Consider the following 13,639-nt stretch of genomic DNA (forward strand, 5'->3'; position numbering starts at 1 on the left):
GGGGCCAAGGGGCAGCCTGGGCAGGGAACAGACATGGGGGTCCCAGAGGTAGGTGGCTGTGATGGTAAGGGCACACTCTAGGAAGGTGAGACACTGCAGAGAGGGAGTCAGAGGACTGAGAAGCCTTAGGAGGCCAAGGGGGAGGAGGGTCCCATTGGCCAAGAGTTACCCTCAACACCTCCCCCCCCTCCACTTCCTCCCTGGCAGAGAAGCTATTTCCTGAGCAGCGCTATTTCTGCCCATCCGTTTCCAGAAGGCGGGAGCTCCAGTCACCCCCTCCTCACCTCTCTGTGGTGCCCTCCCAGTCCCCGGGGAGGTGGGGCTGAAATAGCTTCTATCCAGGATGTGGAGGGCATCAGAGGACAGAGGAGGCTGCTGCGTGAAGTGGGGTGGGGCTGAGATTCAGTGGGGGTTGGCACGGTCTGGGGAGGAGGATGGAGTTTTTGGTGGCTCTGAATAAGGCAGATTGGGGGGGGGGTTCATTTTAGCATCAAAGTAAGCTTAGCATTGAGGTTTGTAGACCAAACAAGAAAGACAGGCCCGATGGGGCAGATAGGTAATCCTGTCTATTGGGGAGACTGAGACCCAAGGAAATCTATAGAGGCCCAAGGAAATCTAAGTTCAAGGCCAGCCTGGGCTACCAGGCAAGTGTGGTGCCACACACCCAGCACAGTAATCTCAGAGCTCAGGAGGCAGAAGCAGGAGGATCGCCCTTAAGTTGAAGGCTAGCCTCCTTCACACTGTGAGTTCCAAGCTAGCCAAGATTACACACTGAGACCTTCTCAAAGACCATACAGAGGCTGGAGAGACCACTCAGGTTAAGAGCACTGCCTGCCCTTCCAGAGGACTCCGGTTCAGTTCCCAGCACCCACATGGCCGGTCACAACCATCTGTAACTTCAGTTCCAGGGGATCCAATGCCCTCTTCTGGCCTCTGGGGGCCCTGCGCCCAGTACACAAGTATATACATGTAGTCAAGCTCACGAAACAAGCAATAACACAAAAAATCCCAAATACAAAGGGGTAGAAAACGTGGCTTCACCCCCTGTACCGCAAAAAGAAAGGGCCAGGTGGTGGTGACACACACCTTTAATCCCAGAGGCAGTGGATCTCTGAGTTCCTGGCCAGCCTGGTCTACAAAGCAAGTCCAGGACAGCTAGGGCTACACAGAGAAACACTGTCTCAAAAAAAAAAAAAAAAAGAGGAGGAGAAAATTGGGATCGGGGAGGTGGCTCAGCAGGTAACAGCACTTGCCACCAAGCCCCACAAACTGACTTCAACCCCCTGGATCCACACAGTGGAAAGAAAGAAATGATTTTTGCAAGTTGTTGTCTGACCTACACACACATACACAGAGGGGGGCGGGGAAGGGCGGAGACACTGAGACAGTCCCACACCACGATGGAAGGTTGAAATAGTGAGTCTACCCTGTCAGGGTGCCGGGACTCCCAGGAGCCAGCCAGAGCTGGGAAGAGGCATGGAAGCCTCCCCTGCAGGCTGTCTGTTGGCTACAGCCCAGAACGAACGGACTCTACGGTCTAAGGCACCCTGGTGACCATAGGAAGTAACCCAGGTGAAAAGCATCCTGGCCGAGACATTGACTGGGAGGTGGAGGGAGGAGGCGAGGTTCAGAGAGAAGGGTGTGGGTGAGGCTGCTCAGCCTGAGCTAGGGCAGGGGTGGGGCTGGGCACTGCTCAGGCTAGGCTCTTGGAGGCTGGGGTAGAGAGGAACAGGGGCTGCTCTGAGCTGGTGCAAGGCGTGACAGGCTGCCAACGGCCTTTGCAGTTGCTGCTGACACTCACAAGGCATGTGCGGGTCAGAAATCAACCTGGAGAGTCGGGTCTCTCCTTTCACCAGATCAAACTCAGGGCAGCAGGGCTGGCAGGAAGTGCCTTTATCCGATAAGCCATCTCGCTGGCTCCTTTCTTTTCCTTTCTCTCTTCCTCTTTCTTCCTTTGCTTATGTGATTTCTGTCTTTTTCTTTTTCTTTTTTCAAGACAGGGTTTCTCTGTGTAGCCCTGGCTGTCCTGGACTTGCTCTGTAGAGCAGGCTGGCCCTGAACTCACAGAGATCTGCCTTCCTCTGCCTCCAGAGCACAGTGATTAGAGATGTGCACCACACCGGGCTTGTGTATTTATTACTATTGTACATACGTGTTTGATGTGTGTTGGGGAATCGCTCCCTCTTCCTTCCACCTTACTCTCCTTTCCCTCTCACCTCTCTTCCTCCTCTCCCCATCTCTCTGTGGGTCACAGGAAAACTCTGTGGACTCCATTCCCTCTCTCGAATATTATGTGGGTTGTAACGCAAAAACCTTACCTACTGAGCCACCTTGCTGGACCGCGTGGGCAGCGTGACTGGAGATATGTCACAGACAAAGGCTGCCAGGACATTAAGTAGAAACGGGGGGTGGGGGGCGCAGGACGGATAGATACAACAGTGAGGGACCCCACCACGCGCCCACTCACCTGACAGCGGTTCCTTCATCTTTGGGGGCTCGGGGACTTTGGGTGGGGGCTCGGGAGCCGCCTCGCCTGCAGGTACCAGTCTCTCGGCCAGGGACGCGCGCCGGGGCTTGGGCCCACGCCCGAGTCTCAGGAAGGCCAATCTTTTAGCAGCTTCCCCAGCTGGCTCCTCATCGCCATGGGTTCGGAACCCCTGAAGCCGGGTCAGGAGGCCGAAATCTGCTGAGCTCCTCCGTATGCCCGGTGCCAGCACACGGCCCAGGAAAGAGCGGGCTTGCCCGTCCCCCGGGCTGCCTGCCCTGCGGCCTGAAGTCCAGCCCAGCCGGAAGGGGGCCAGACCCGCCAGTTTCTCCAGCGTGGCCCGCCGGCGGCACGAGGTCCCATTGGATAGTGTACCCAGCTCCTCGGCTTCTTCTTCCAGCGTTGGAGGCTCTTCAAACGGGTTGCGAGAGGACCTCAGGGGCAGAGTCCCCGCCCGCGGCACCTTAGGGTCTCCTACCCCCAGGCTCTTTAGAATTGGCATTTTGACAGGCTGGCACCTGCAGAAAAATGGCCAAGGTGGTGTTAGTGGAGGGCTGTGTTAGAAGGTGCCAGGCACCGGTGTCCACATTTAGAAACATTAGAGGCTTCAAGCCAGACATACATCTTGGCACACCCTTAATTCCAGCATGTGGAGCTGAGGCAGGATCGGATCTCAAAACAATGAAGACAGAGCTGGGTGGAGCAGTGAACCTCTTCAGTCTCAACACTGGGGAGAGAGAGGCAGGAGGATCAGGAGTTCAAAGCCAGCCTTGTTTACACTGTACAGTTTTTAGGCCAGCTTGAACTAAATTAAACTACATGCATTGCTCTCTCTCTCTCTCTCTCTCTCACATACACACACATGCACGAACACAAAGCTGACCAAAGGAATGGGCAAAGTGACATATCCCTATAATCCCAGGACTCAGGAGACAAACAGGAGGATTGACATCTGCCTGGCAGTGTGGTCTACATAGTGAATGAAAGGCAGCAAAGCCAAATGAAACCCAGTCTCAAGACAAACAAACAAACGATGATTATAAACAAAACAAAAGCTATAATGGAGACGTGGCTCAGTGGTAGAGCCCCTGCCTAGAGTACCCCAGGGAGGGGCTGGGGGCATGGCTCCATGAGAGCCCCTCTCCAACATGGACAAGGCGTTAGGTGTGATACTCAACGCTGCCAAAAAGGAAGAAACCTAATCTGGGGATCCGCTGTATGCAGGCAGTGAGGACACAGCTGTGGTTAAGTTAGAGCAGGCCCTGCCCTCACAGCATTCTGAGTTCTGTCCATCTCTGAGTCTCTCTCTGGTCCTCTGTCCCTCCCTATACCCCCTCACAGCTAGAACCTATGATCACTTCTCTGCCCCAGACCTGGATTTCTTTTCAGCCTTCATTACAGTCTCCATTCTGTAGCTTAGGACGACCTCAAACTTGAGGTCATCCTCCTGCCTCAGTCTTCTGTGACCACAGCTGTGAGCTTATTTTAATTTTTGACACAGAATTCATGGAGTTCAGGCTGGACTTGAACTCTGATCCACCTGCCTCTACTTCCTGGATTACAGGACTGAGCCACCATGGCCTTTCAGCTTCTTGGCACTTGTAGCTCAGCTTTGAAGACTTCACGTAGCATCAACCTGACCCGTCCTCTCTCAAATCTTTCAAAGCTCCCTAGTGCCCTTGGCACAAAGTTCAGAGGCCCCATCAGAGCCCAGGGGTCTGACAGCTGCACAGCTCATTGGAGCTAATAACTCTCCTGGTTTGTTTTCTCTGAGTCTGGCGTCTGCCTGTCTTCCCACATGCAACCAGCTCTCCATGCAAGGCTGCCTCCTCCTGGAAGCCCTCCTGACCCCTGGGCTCCCTATGGTTCTCTCTGTTACTGTCCCTGTCTGGGGACAGGTCTGCATCTGGACTGAGAGCCTGGTGAGGGCAGGGCTGGGCCTCTGTCAGTCACTCGTGTGTCCCTGGCTCCGAGCACAGGTCAGGCATTCTGGAATGGGTGCTAACAGGAAGTAAAGGAAGGAAGGAGGCAGACAGTTCATTCCTTGGGGAGGGGGGAGGTCATGAGGCACAGGCCACACAGGACCTGAAGTCTGTGACAAGGGACTTGGATTGTTTCCCAAGGGCACTGGTGAGCTGTGCAGGCATTTTATTTTTACCTTATTTTCAGTATCGTGCATAGAACACAGGGGCCTGGTGAATGCCGGGCACACGCTCCACCACTGAAGATATAGCTCAGCATCGTGTCATTGTTTTAACTTAATCAGTGTTGTGTGTTCGTGAGAGCAGTCACCAGGGTCCCACAGCGCTTATGAGGAGGTCAAAGGACAACAGTGGCCGTCACTTCTCACCTTCTAAGGTGGGGCCCAGGGACCAAACTCAGGTCAGCAGGCTTAGCAGCAAGTGCTTCTACCCACTGAGGCCTCCCAAAGCTCCCCCTCTCCAGTCCCCCTTTCATCTTTCTTTGTTTGCAAAGTGTACCCTTCAGGTCCAGCAAGATGGCAGAGGCAGACATCTGTGAGTGTGAGGTCAGCCTGGTCTCCATAGCGAGTTACAGCCAGCCAGCGATTCACTGTATAGACTCTATCTCAAAAAAAGAAAAAAATCAAATAGAATGCACCCTTCAGGGTGAATGATGTGGCTGGTTCCGTGGAGGAGAGAGCTCTTTCCTGGCATGCATGACCCCCTGGGTTCCACCCCAACACTGAATAGAAGAAGAAGAAGAAGAAGAAGAAGAAGAAGAAGAAGAAGAAGAAGAAGAAGAAGAAGAAGAACTACTCAGAACATTTAGAAAAGTATTAAAAACAAAATTAATGTTCCGGTGTGGTAGCTCACGAGTGCAATCTCAGAGCTCGGGAGGTCAAGACCAGAGCGTCGCCCCGAGTTCGCAGCTAGCCTAGGCGATGCACGGAGTTCCAGAGCAACCTGGGATGCAGAGTGAGACCGTATCTATCATCTATCGTACAAAACAGCAGAAGCCGGAGGCTGCAGAGCCAAGCAGTGGTGGCGCACGCCTTTGATTCCAGGCAGAGGCGGGTGGATCGCCATGAGTTTGAGGCCAGCCTGCTCTACAAAGTGAGTCCAGGACAGCCAAGGCTACACAGAGAAACCCTGGCTCAAAAACAAACAAACAAAACAAAACAAAACAGAAAAGCTGGAGGCTGCAGAGTCGTCTCAGTCCAGTGGCTAGGGCCCTAGTTCGAATCCCAGTGCCCTCGTGGCAGCTCACAACTGTCTGAAACTCCAGCCCTAGTGCACCCAGCACCCCTGTTCTGGCCTCTTCAGGCACCAGACATGCAAAGTGGTGTACAGACATACATTCGGGCAAAAGGTGCACACACATAAGATAAAATCAAAATTTTAAAAAACAGAAGTGGCAAAAAGTGCATCGTGCAAGTCAACACTTCCTTTTCTTTTGCTTATGTCATGAGCCGTAACCGTTACTGATAGGTAGGCCCATCCCCCTGGTCTCCTTGTTTTAAGGGTTGTGTAATATTCCAGACAATTGGGGTGTTTGTTTTTCCTCCGTGGGCTAGACTCCTAGGTCTAGTTTTGACCTGAGCAAGTGTGTGGAGGGGATGCCTTGGAGCGAGCCTGAGGCTGTGGGTAAAATGCCTGCCCTGCTAGGATGGGGGTCCCCCCCACTCTCCAGGCTCTGAACCTCTACTCTTGAACCTCCACTGTTGCTTCTTAGCCTCGCTGTTTCTAGACACACCATTTGCAGCCTCCCTCCAGTCCCCACGGTCCCTATCCCCAACGAGGCAGTCACCATAGCAACACCTTGCTGGTAGCCCCCCGTGGCAGTGTAAAATCATCGGTACACACACTCCTGTGTGTACTCGCCCTGTTCACGCACTTATTTCTGGGTCTGCTCTCTCCCGGAAGGCTCCGCATGCCTCACCCAAAAATGGCAGGGGCCGGGGCAGGGGCGGGGGCAGGGGCAGGGGCCGGGGCAGGAGTGGGGGCACAGTGGGGTGGCTCAGCGGGTAGAGGCACTTGCCACCGAGCCTGACGCTTGAGCTTGACCCCCAGGACCCATGTAATAGAAGGAGTGACTGTAACAGTGAAAGCTGTGCTCTGACCTCTCCCCGTGCGCCATGCCATGGTGGCCACACACACAAACTGCGATGAAAATTTGCTCTATCCCTCCCAGCTATGGCTCTAACATCTCCCCCCAGACTACCTCCCCGCCCTGTAACTGCTGCTTCCAACCGAATCCAGCCATGCCCAGACTTTATCTGCCACTCACTCAGTTGGTCTAACCACCCCCAAACGTGCCTCCAGCGGCCCCTCGGACTCTTCTCAGCCCATTCCCATCACACTCCCAAACTGGCAGCAGTATTTACCCCAACAACTCCCCCCCACCTCTTTCCCCTTCCTGGCTCCAACACCTCCCTCTACAACCTGGCTCCGACATCCTGCCCCCTCCAACGCCCTCCACAACCTCCCGGTGCCCAGGCCCCTGACTCACTTCCGAGCCTCGCTCAAGCCCCCAGCCTCCCCGGCCTGCAGGATGTCTCTGGCCACCAGTGTTTCCCTCTCCCAGCCCCTCCTCCTCTTCCTCAATGCCAGCCTTTCCCCTCCTCAGTAATCCTGACCCGAGTTACAGACCCTGACAGCAAGCCCACAAGCAGGGAGTTGGGTGTGGCGGCACGGCCCCTTCATCCCAGCACCCGGGACAGGACGACCATGTGCTTTCCAGACCTGGACTGCACATTGAGACCCTATGTGCAGAAGCCCGCAGGCCCCTGGTGGTAAAAGCATGCCTTTAATCCTGGCAACTGCGGAGCTCGATCCTAGCCTCCGCCAAGACAAGGTTGTGGCTCAGGTGGTAGAACACTCGTCGGGCTAGCATGAAACCCCAGATTCCCAACCCAGCACAGGGCGCAGGCATACAATCCAGCCCTGTGGAGAGAGAGGGGAGGACCAAGGTGGTCAAAATCATCCTTGGCATATAGCAGTTTGAGGCCAGCCTGGGGTACATATGACCCTGTTGGAAAAAACATTTTGGTTTTTTTGGAGACAGGGTTTCTCGGTGTAGCTCTGGCTGTCTGGGAACTCTCTTTGTAGACTAGGCTGGCCTCCAAATCACAGATCCATCTTCCTCTGCCTCCCAAGCGCTGGGACTAAAGGTGTGCGCCATCACTGCCCAGCAGAAAGAAATACTTTCCTTAAAGCCCACAAGGGCTGCATTCGGGACCTGGTCCTGCTAGGTTAAGCACACTTAGGCCTATTCTAACCAACAGCCCATCGCAGACCTTGATCCCGTCACCAGCCAGGGCAGCCTGAACGGCCAATCCTGGCCTTCCACTCTCTCTCCTTCTTTTTTCCTTAATTAAACTTTATTTATTTCTCTTGTGTGGAGGCATGCACATGTGCCACAGTCTGTCCGTGGAGGTCAGATGTAAGCTTTCAGCACTGAGGCCTCTCTTTCCGTCTCGGGGATGGAGGCCAGCTCCTTAGGGTAGCAAGCACCTTCACCTGCTCAGCCATCCTGACAGCCCTATCTTCCTTTCCATCTTTCCATTTATCTGTCTGTCTGTTTATCTCTCCAGACAGAGTCTCAGGCTGTAATCCAGGCTTGTTCAAACTGGCCAGCCTCCTGCCTCAGCCTCCCTAGTGCTGGAATTGCAGGTATGTGCCTGTAGCCCGGCTTTCTGGTTGTTTCGACTCTCCTCCTGTGGGAGGCAACCAGCGCTGGTGCCCGCTGGGCTGCATTTCCCCACGCAGCATTAGAGTGCATCGACTAACACCCCCTGTCTCTCTCCTCTGTGAGTGGTCCCCCTCCTCCCCAGGAGCCCCACATCCCTCCGGGCGTCGCTTGCTCTCTGCCTTTCCCGCAGCACCCCCCAAACTCAGCCTTCACCCTTCCTCTGCCCACCCAGCCCTTCTGCTCTCAGGGTTCTGGGTTCTGATGAGGCACCCGTCCTTGAACGAACTTGGAGGCATGCATTCCTCACCCGCACACAGGCACTCACCTTTTGTCTTCTGTCCGTGCCTGTCCCTCTGTACCCTCTTGCTGTCCAGTCCCCAGACTACTTGGGCCAGGACTGCTGAGAGCTTGGATCTGGGGGGGGAGGGGGGTGGAGGAGGACAATTTCCTGTCAGGAAGCCCCTCCCTCTCTGGGGCCAGGGGCTGGAAGGCCCCATTATCTGTCTGCACTTCTAGGCCAGGCTGTGGTTGGGGCCTGCTGTGACAAGGACCACAGCCCCCTGTCCCCACCCTCACCCTCCCTCCCAGCTTTGCTGGAATCTGCCCGCCCTCCTGCCTGCTTTTCACGCCTCCCAAGGTAACAACACCATCCTGTGTACCCAGGAGAGACGCCCTGAGCTGGCCAGGCGCCCACAGCTGTGCTCTAGAGTAATGGGGATGTGGATGGGGTCTCAAGGGAACCTGTGTCCCTCTTGTACCCGCTGCTAGGGGGACAAGACTCAGAGGACAGCCCACTGGCCCCAGAGGCCAGGCCTGGGGACCCAGTGGGATGGCCCAAGCATGGCCAGTCAGGTAGTGGTGGCGCAGACCTTTAATCCCAGCAGGGGCCGGCAGGATCTCTGAGTTCAAGGCCAGCCTCGTCTACTGATCAAGTTCCAGGATTTTCCGTGCCTAGCAGCCTCTGTCCCAGGATTCTGTCACATATCCTCCAACCCTGCTGTGGTCCCGTCTCCCAAGGACCTGGCTGTTCTGTGTCATATCCACTTAGTACATTCCCCTACCCGATGTACTCAAATCCGTCTCCTTTTGAGACAGGGTCTCACTGTGTAGCCCAGGCTGGCCCAGAACTCAAAAAAATCCTGCCTCCCAGGTGCTGGGATTGAAGGCATGTGCGACCAATCCTACCCTTCTTTGTATGTGCTGGGGAACTGAACTCAGGACCCTGTGCACACTGGTCATATGGTACTGTTTTCCAGTCCACATTCATCTCCTTTACAGATTCCCCAACTCACCCACTCCAGTGAAGACGCAGTGAATCTGACCCCCTTTTTTTTTTAAGAGTAATATTTATTTGCTTTTTGTGTGTGACAGACTACATGTATGCGTGTCCATGCCTCATGTGCACACAGTGCCCAAACAGGCTAGAAGGAGACAGATCCACGGAGCTGGAGTTACACAGGACATGTGGATCCTCTGACAGAGCAGCCTGTGCTCTTAATGGCTGAACCATCTTCCAGCCCCAAATCACACTTTTGTGTCTTGAAATTTAGTGGGTCCTGGTGTATTCACAGAGTTGTAGCACGCCGGCATCTGAATCCAGGACGTCTCCAACACCTTGAAGACACACTATGGACTCTGGCAGCCCTCCCTCTGCCTCCTCCCAAATCCCGGGAAGCCAGGAACCCAGGGCCTGTCTTTCTCGGCAGAGTGCTCCCTTTTGAACCAGTTGAACGATGTGACCTTTTATGTCGGTTCCTTTTTTACTGAATGTAACATTTTCAAGCTTCATCCCCTTTGTAAGGGTCGGTCTCCCCAGCCGGGAGATGGGGGGTGGGAAGGATTAAGGGAGTGAGTAGGGAGACGCCGTCTGTCCCCTGGTGGTGGATGTGAGAACTGCAGCTGTCAGAGCTGGACCAGGGAAGGCTTTGGGGAGTTACTCAGCGCCCATTCCACCTCTGGGACTCCATCTTACCCTTGGGACCACAAAACCCCTAGAAGCCCACCTAAAACCCCTCTCTTAATATTCTCTCTTAATATTCACTTTGATTTGCTTGTTTTTTTTGAAAACAGGTCTCACTATCCAGCCCAGGCTACCTTGGAACTGTAAACCAGGCTGGCCTCAGACTAGCTCTGCCTACCTCTCTCTCCCAAGTGCTGGGATGCTGGATGTGCTACCAGGCCTGGCTTGAATAATTTTATTTATACGTGCAGTTTGAGTTGATTTGTTTGCACTATTATTACCAAGAAAAATGAAACCATCTGTTAAGAGATGAGAGTCTTGGGTTCAAATCCTTCGGTAGCCAAGCATGGCGGCGCACACCTGTGATCCCAGCACTTGGGAGGCAGAGGCAGGGGGATCGCTGCAAGTTCTAGGCCAGCCTGGTCTACAAAGTGAGCCCTGGACAGCCAAGGCTACACAGAGAAACCCTGCCTCAAAAAAACCAAAACACAAAAACAAAAAGTTCCTACCTCTTGGGAGACAGAGGCAGGAGGGTTGAAAGTTGCAGGCGGGCTGTGCTACCCCGTGAGAGACCACGTACAAAAGGAAAGAAGCCACATATTCAATTTCAGTATCTGGGACGCAGAGACAGGAGGATGGCCTGAAGCTCAAGGTCAGCCTGGGCTACAGAATTAGCCGTCTCAAAAGCCAAACAGCGCTTACCTAACAGGGGGGTTAGTGTGATCCAAAGGTCGATTTCTCAGGAGAAGTCTTACTGAGATGGCTGACCCGTTAGTTCCCCCCCCCCCCCCCCCCCCCCCGTGTGGGAGCTGACTGCATAATTTGTAGAAGCGGTGAATGTGTTCTCACTCTCCCCAGTTAAAACAAAAGAAAAGGAAACAACTCCCAGCACTCTAACTGGGTGTGGCATTCACACCTGCCGCCTCGGCACACCCTGAGGTGCAGGTGGATCAAGCAACCTCAGTGGCAGGACTTCCAGGCTGCCTGGGACACATGATACCCGGTCTTGAAGTCAATAAACGCATAGACAGGGCTGGCCCGAGGGTGAAAGTGCTAGCCTGTGAGGCTGAGGGCCTCACAGGGGACCCACAGAGTGAGAGCACACAACTGACTCCCAGAACTTGTCCTCTGGGAATCATACACACGACCCCCCCCCGGAAGAATTGATAAGCTGTTCAAATGTAATAAATAAATAATGCCAGCCCTGCCACCCACCGTCTCCCCGAGCCTTTGCTTTTAAAGCTCATGTCCTTATTTCATGAGTTTGGTGGTCTGCTGTGTGTGCAGTACCGTGGGAAGCCAGAAGATGGTGTCCCTGGAACTGGAGTCAGGGATGGTTGTGAGCTGTCGTGTGGGGCGGAGGCCCTCGGGATGAGCAGCCAGTGCTCTTAACTGCTGAGCCATCTCTCCAGCCCCCACCTCAAATTTTAATATAATTTGCTTACTTGCATGTTTCCATAATTTGACTTTTAAAAGCGTTTACGCTTAGCAGCCAGTCCCGTAGTTGGCTTGCTTGAGCTAGCTCCAGCTCATAGCTGTTATCCTCCGTCTCTTTTGCCTTCATTCTGTCTCATGTAGCCCAGGCTAGTCTCAAGTTCACTATGTAGTTGAGGATGATCTGGAACTTCTGAATCTTTTAGAACACCACCAAGCTTGGCAACATTTAATTTTCACAAAGGGAAAGTTGAGCTCAGGAAGACTTTTAAAGACAGCTAGACAGAGCCCTTCCCCCAGGGGCACCAGGCTCTGGACCAGGATTATGCAATCCCCCGCCCTCTTCCACACAGGCACTGTGTGACCTCAGCACAGCCCTCACCCTCTCTGGTCTGTTTGCCCCTGCAAGCCAGCACCTGTTTGGGCTTCCAGCCAGAGAAGCAACCACGGCACCTTTTCCCTCATTGTACAGACTGGGAAAGTGATACCAGCAAGGGCTGCCAGTCACCCAGCCTCTGCCCCAGGGCTGAAACTCAGGATAACCTTGAACTCCTGATCTTCCTCACCCCAGGGCCTGGCTTCAATTTTGTCTAGTTTTCTGAGACAGGGTCTTTCTGTGTAGTCTTGGCTGGTCTCAAGAGCAACCCACCTGTCTCAACCTCCTACCTGTCGGGATGACAGGCACACAGCCTCTCTCTCTGTCTTTCTCTGTCTCTGTCTCTCTCTTTATTCCTTTTTTCTGCAGACCTCGACAGCTTGAGTTTCCCTTTGTCTTTCATTCCTTCCCTCTGCCTTGGCTCCTGGCTCTCTCTCTCTCTTTCTTTCTCTGTCCCCTTTCTGTCCTTTTGTGTCTCTGTCCTTGGCATCTCTGTCTGTCCCTCTCTTTGTGACTCTGCTTCTTCCCACCTCGTGTCTATGTGTCTTTCCTATCTCTCAACATCTCCCGCTGCCCTCCTCCTCAGCATCTCCCTGTACAGTAACTCGGATTCTCCTGTGAGAACTTGCTGGAGACCGGCGCGCCCAGACCTGCCTCCGCCCCCAGACACCCCCACCCCCGCTCCCCACAGCCAGCCCAGACCTGTGCCTTTAAGAGCCAGCGGCAGGGGCGGGGTCTCCGCGGGCCCCGCCCGTCCCCCTGACGTCCCTTCCTCCCCGGCCCCTTGGTCGCCTCCCTCTGCCGCCGCCTCGGGCCGGGTCCGCGCCCCCTCCCCGGTCCTCGCCCGTGCACCCTCCCGCCCGCCCGCCGCCCAGATGGCGCCCCGGGGTCCCCTTGCACGGGGCCACTAGGACCCTCGGTGTTTTCTCCCCTCCCCCGTCCTGCCCTCGCTCGCTCTACCTCAGCGAGGACTCGGGCGTCCACGGCGCCCAGCTTTTGAGCTCGCGTCCCCAGGTCGGCTGGGGGGGGAGGGGAAGAAAGGGGACCCCGGGATCCCCCCCCCCCCCACCCGGCCGTCCCTGTCCCCTTCCCTCCTGGGACCCCAGAGAAGATGTCTTCGAGGACGGCGCTGGCCCCGGGCAACGATCGGAACTCGGACACGGTGAGTGGGGCCCAGCCCCTTGGGGGTCCTCTGCCTGGGTCCAGCCACAGCACCCCTCTCCCTCCGGGCCGCTGGCCCTGCCAGCCCTCACTCCTTTCCCGGCTCCACAGCCCAGACTGACGCTTCCCATGACTTTGAGGCCTCTCTGCCCCCTCCTCCCCGCAGCCCCAGCCCAGCCCGACCCCTAGGGGCGCCCCTGTCTTTGGACCCTTCTCTTGTCCCTCTGCAGAGCGCTTCCGCCCGGTCTCTTCCCTCCAGGAAGCCCCCTCCCCTGCCCGCCGGCAGCCCCTCCCTTCCCCGTCGGCCGGGTCTGTCGCCCGGTCTGTCCCCCGCTCGCCCGCAGCCTGGGCTCGACCCTTCCTGGATGGCACGGCCCCTGGTCCCGGAGGCGCAGCCCTGGCTCCCCCTCGAGCAAGGCCAGACTCAGCCTGGCCCTGCTGTCCTCCCTACCTCCGGCCGCGTTGGGGTGCTGGCTCCCCCTGCCACCCCTGGCTAGTTCCCAGATCCGCCTGGGCTCCTGCGAGCCCCCTCCCCCAGGGAGCCAAATGGAACCCGGGCCCAGGGCCCTGC

General features: G+C 55.6%; 2 protein-coding genes across 3 annotated transcripts in view; one reads left to right on the forward strand and one right to left on the reverse strand.

The window, feature by feature from the left end:
- The window catches only part of Exoc3l2 (exocyst complex component 3 like 2), a 22,399-nt gene extending 19,263 nt beyond the window's left edge, over nucleotides 1-3,136 (reverse strand). The window contains exons 1-3 of the mRNA XM_055615448.1: nucleotides 3,108-3,136; nucleotides 2,468-3,003; nucleotides 34-77 (exon numbers count right to left, since the gene is read on the reverse strand). Coding sequence (XP_055471423.1) covers nucleotides 34-77; nucleotides 2,468-3,003; nucleotides 3,108-3,109 — 582 coding nt within the window. The 5' untranslated portion in view covers nucleotides 3,110-3,136. The remainder of the gene's footprint in view (nucleotides 1-33; nucleotides 78-2,467; nucleotides 3,004-3,107) is intronic.
- Nucleotides 3,137-12,728: 9,592 nt separating this feature from the next.
- Mark4 (microtubule affinity regulating kinase 4) overlaps nucleotides 12,729-13,639 on the forward strand; it is a 31,139-nt gene continuing 30,228 nt past the window's right edge. For both annotated transcript variants that reach the window (XM_055615481.1, XM_055615482.1), the window contains exon 1: nucleotides 12,729-13,069. In XM_055615481.1, coding sequence (XP_055471456.1) covers nucleotides 13,019-13,069 — 51 coding nt within the window. In that variant the 5' untranslated portion in view covers nucleotides 12,729-13,018. The remainder of the gene's footprint in view (nucleotides 13,070-13,639) is intronic.

This window comes from Psammomys obesus, unplaced genomic scaffold (assembly GCF_907164565.1).
Source record: "Psammomys obesus unplaced genomic scaffold, mPsaObe1.curated_primary_1811, whole genome shotgun sequence".
NCBI lineage: Eukaryota > Metazoa > Chordata > Mammalia > Rodentia > Muridae > Psammomys > Psammomys obesus.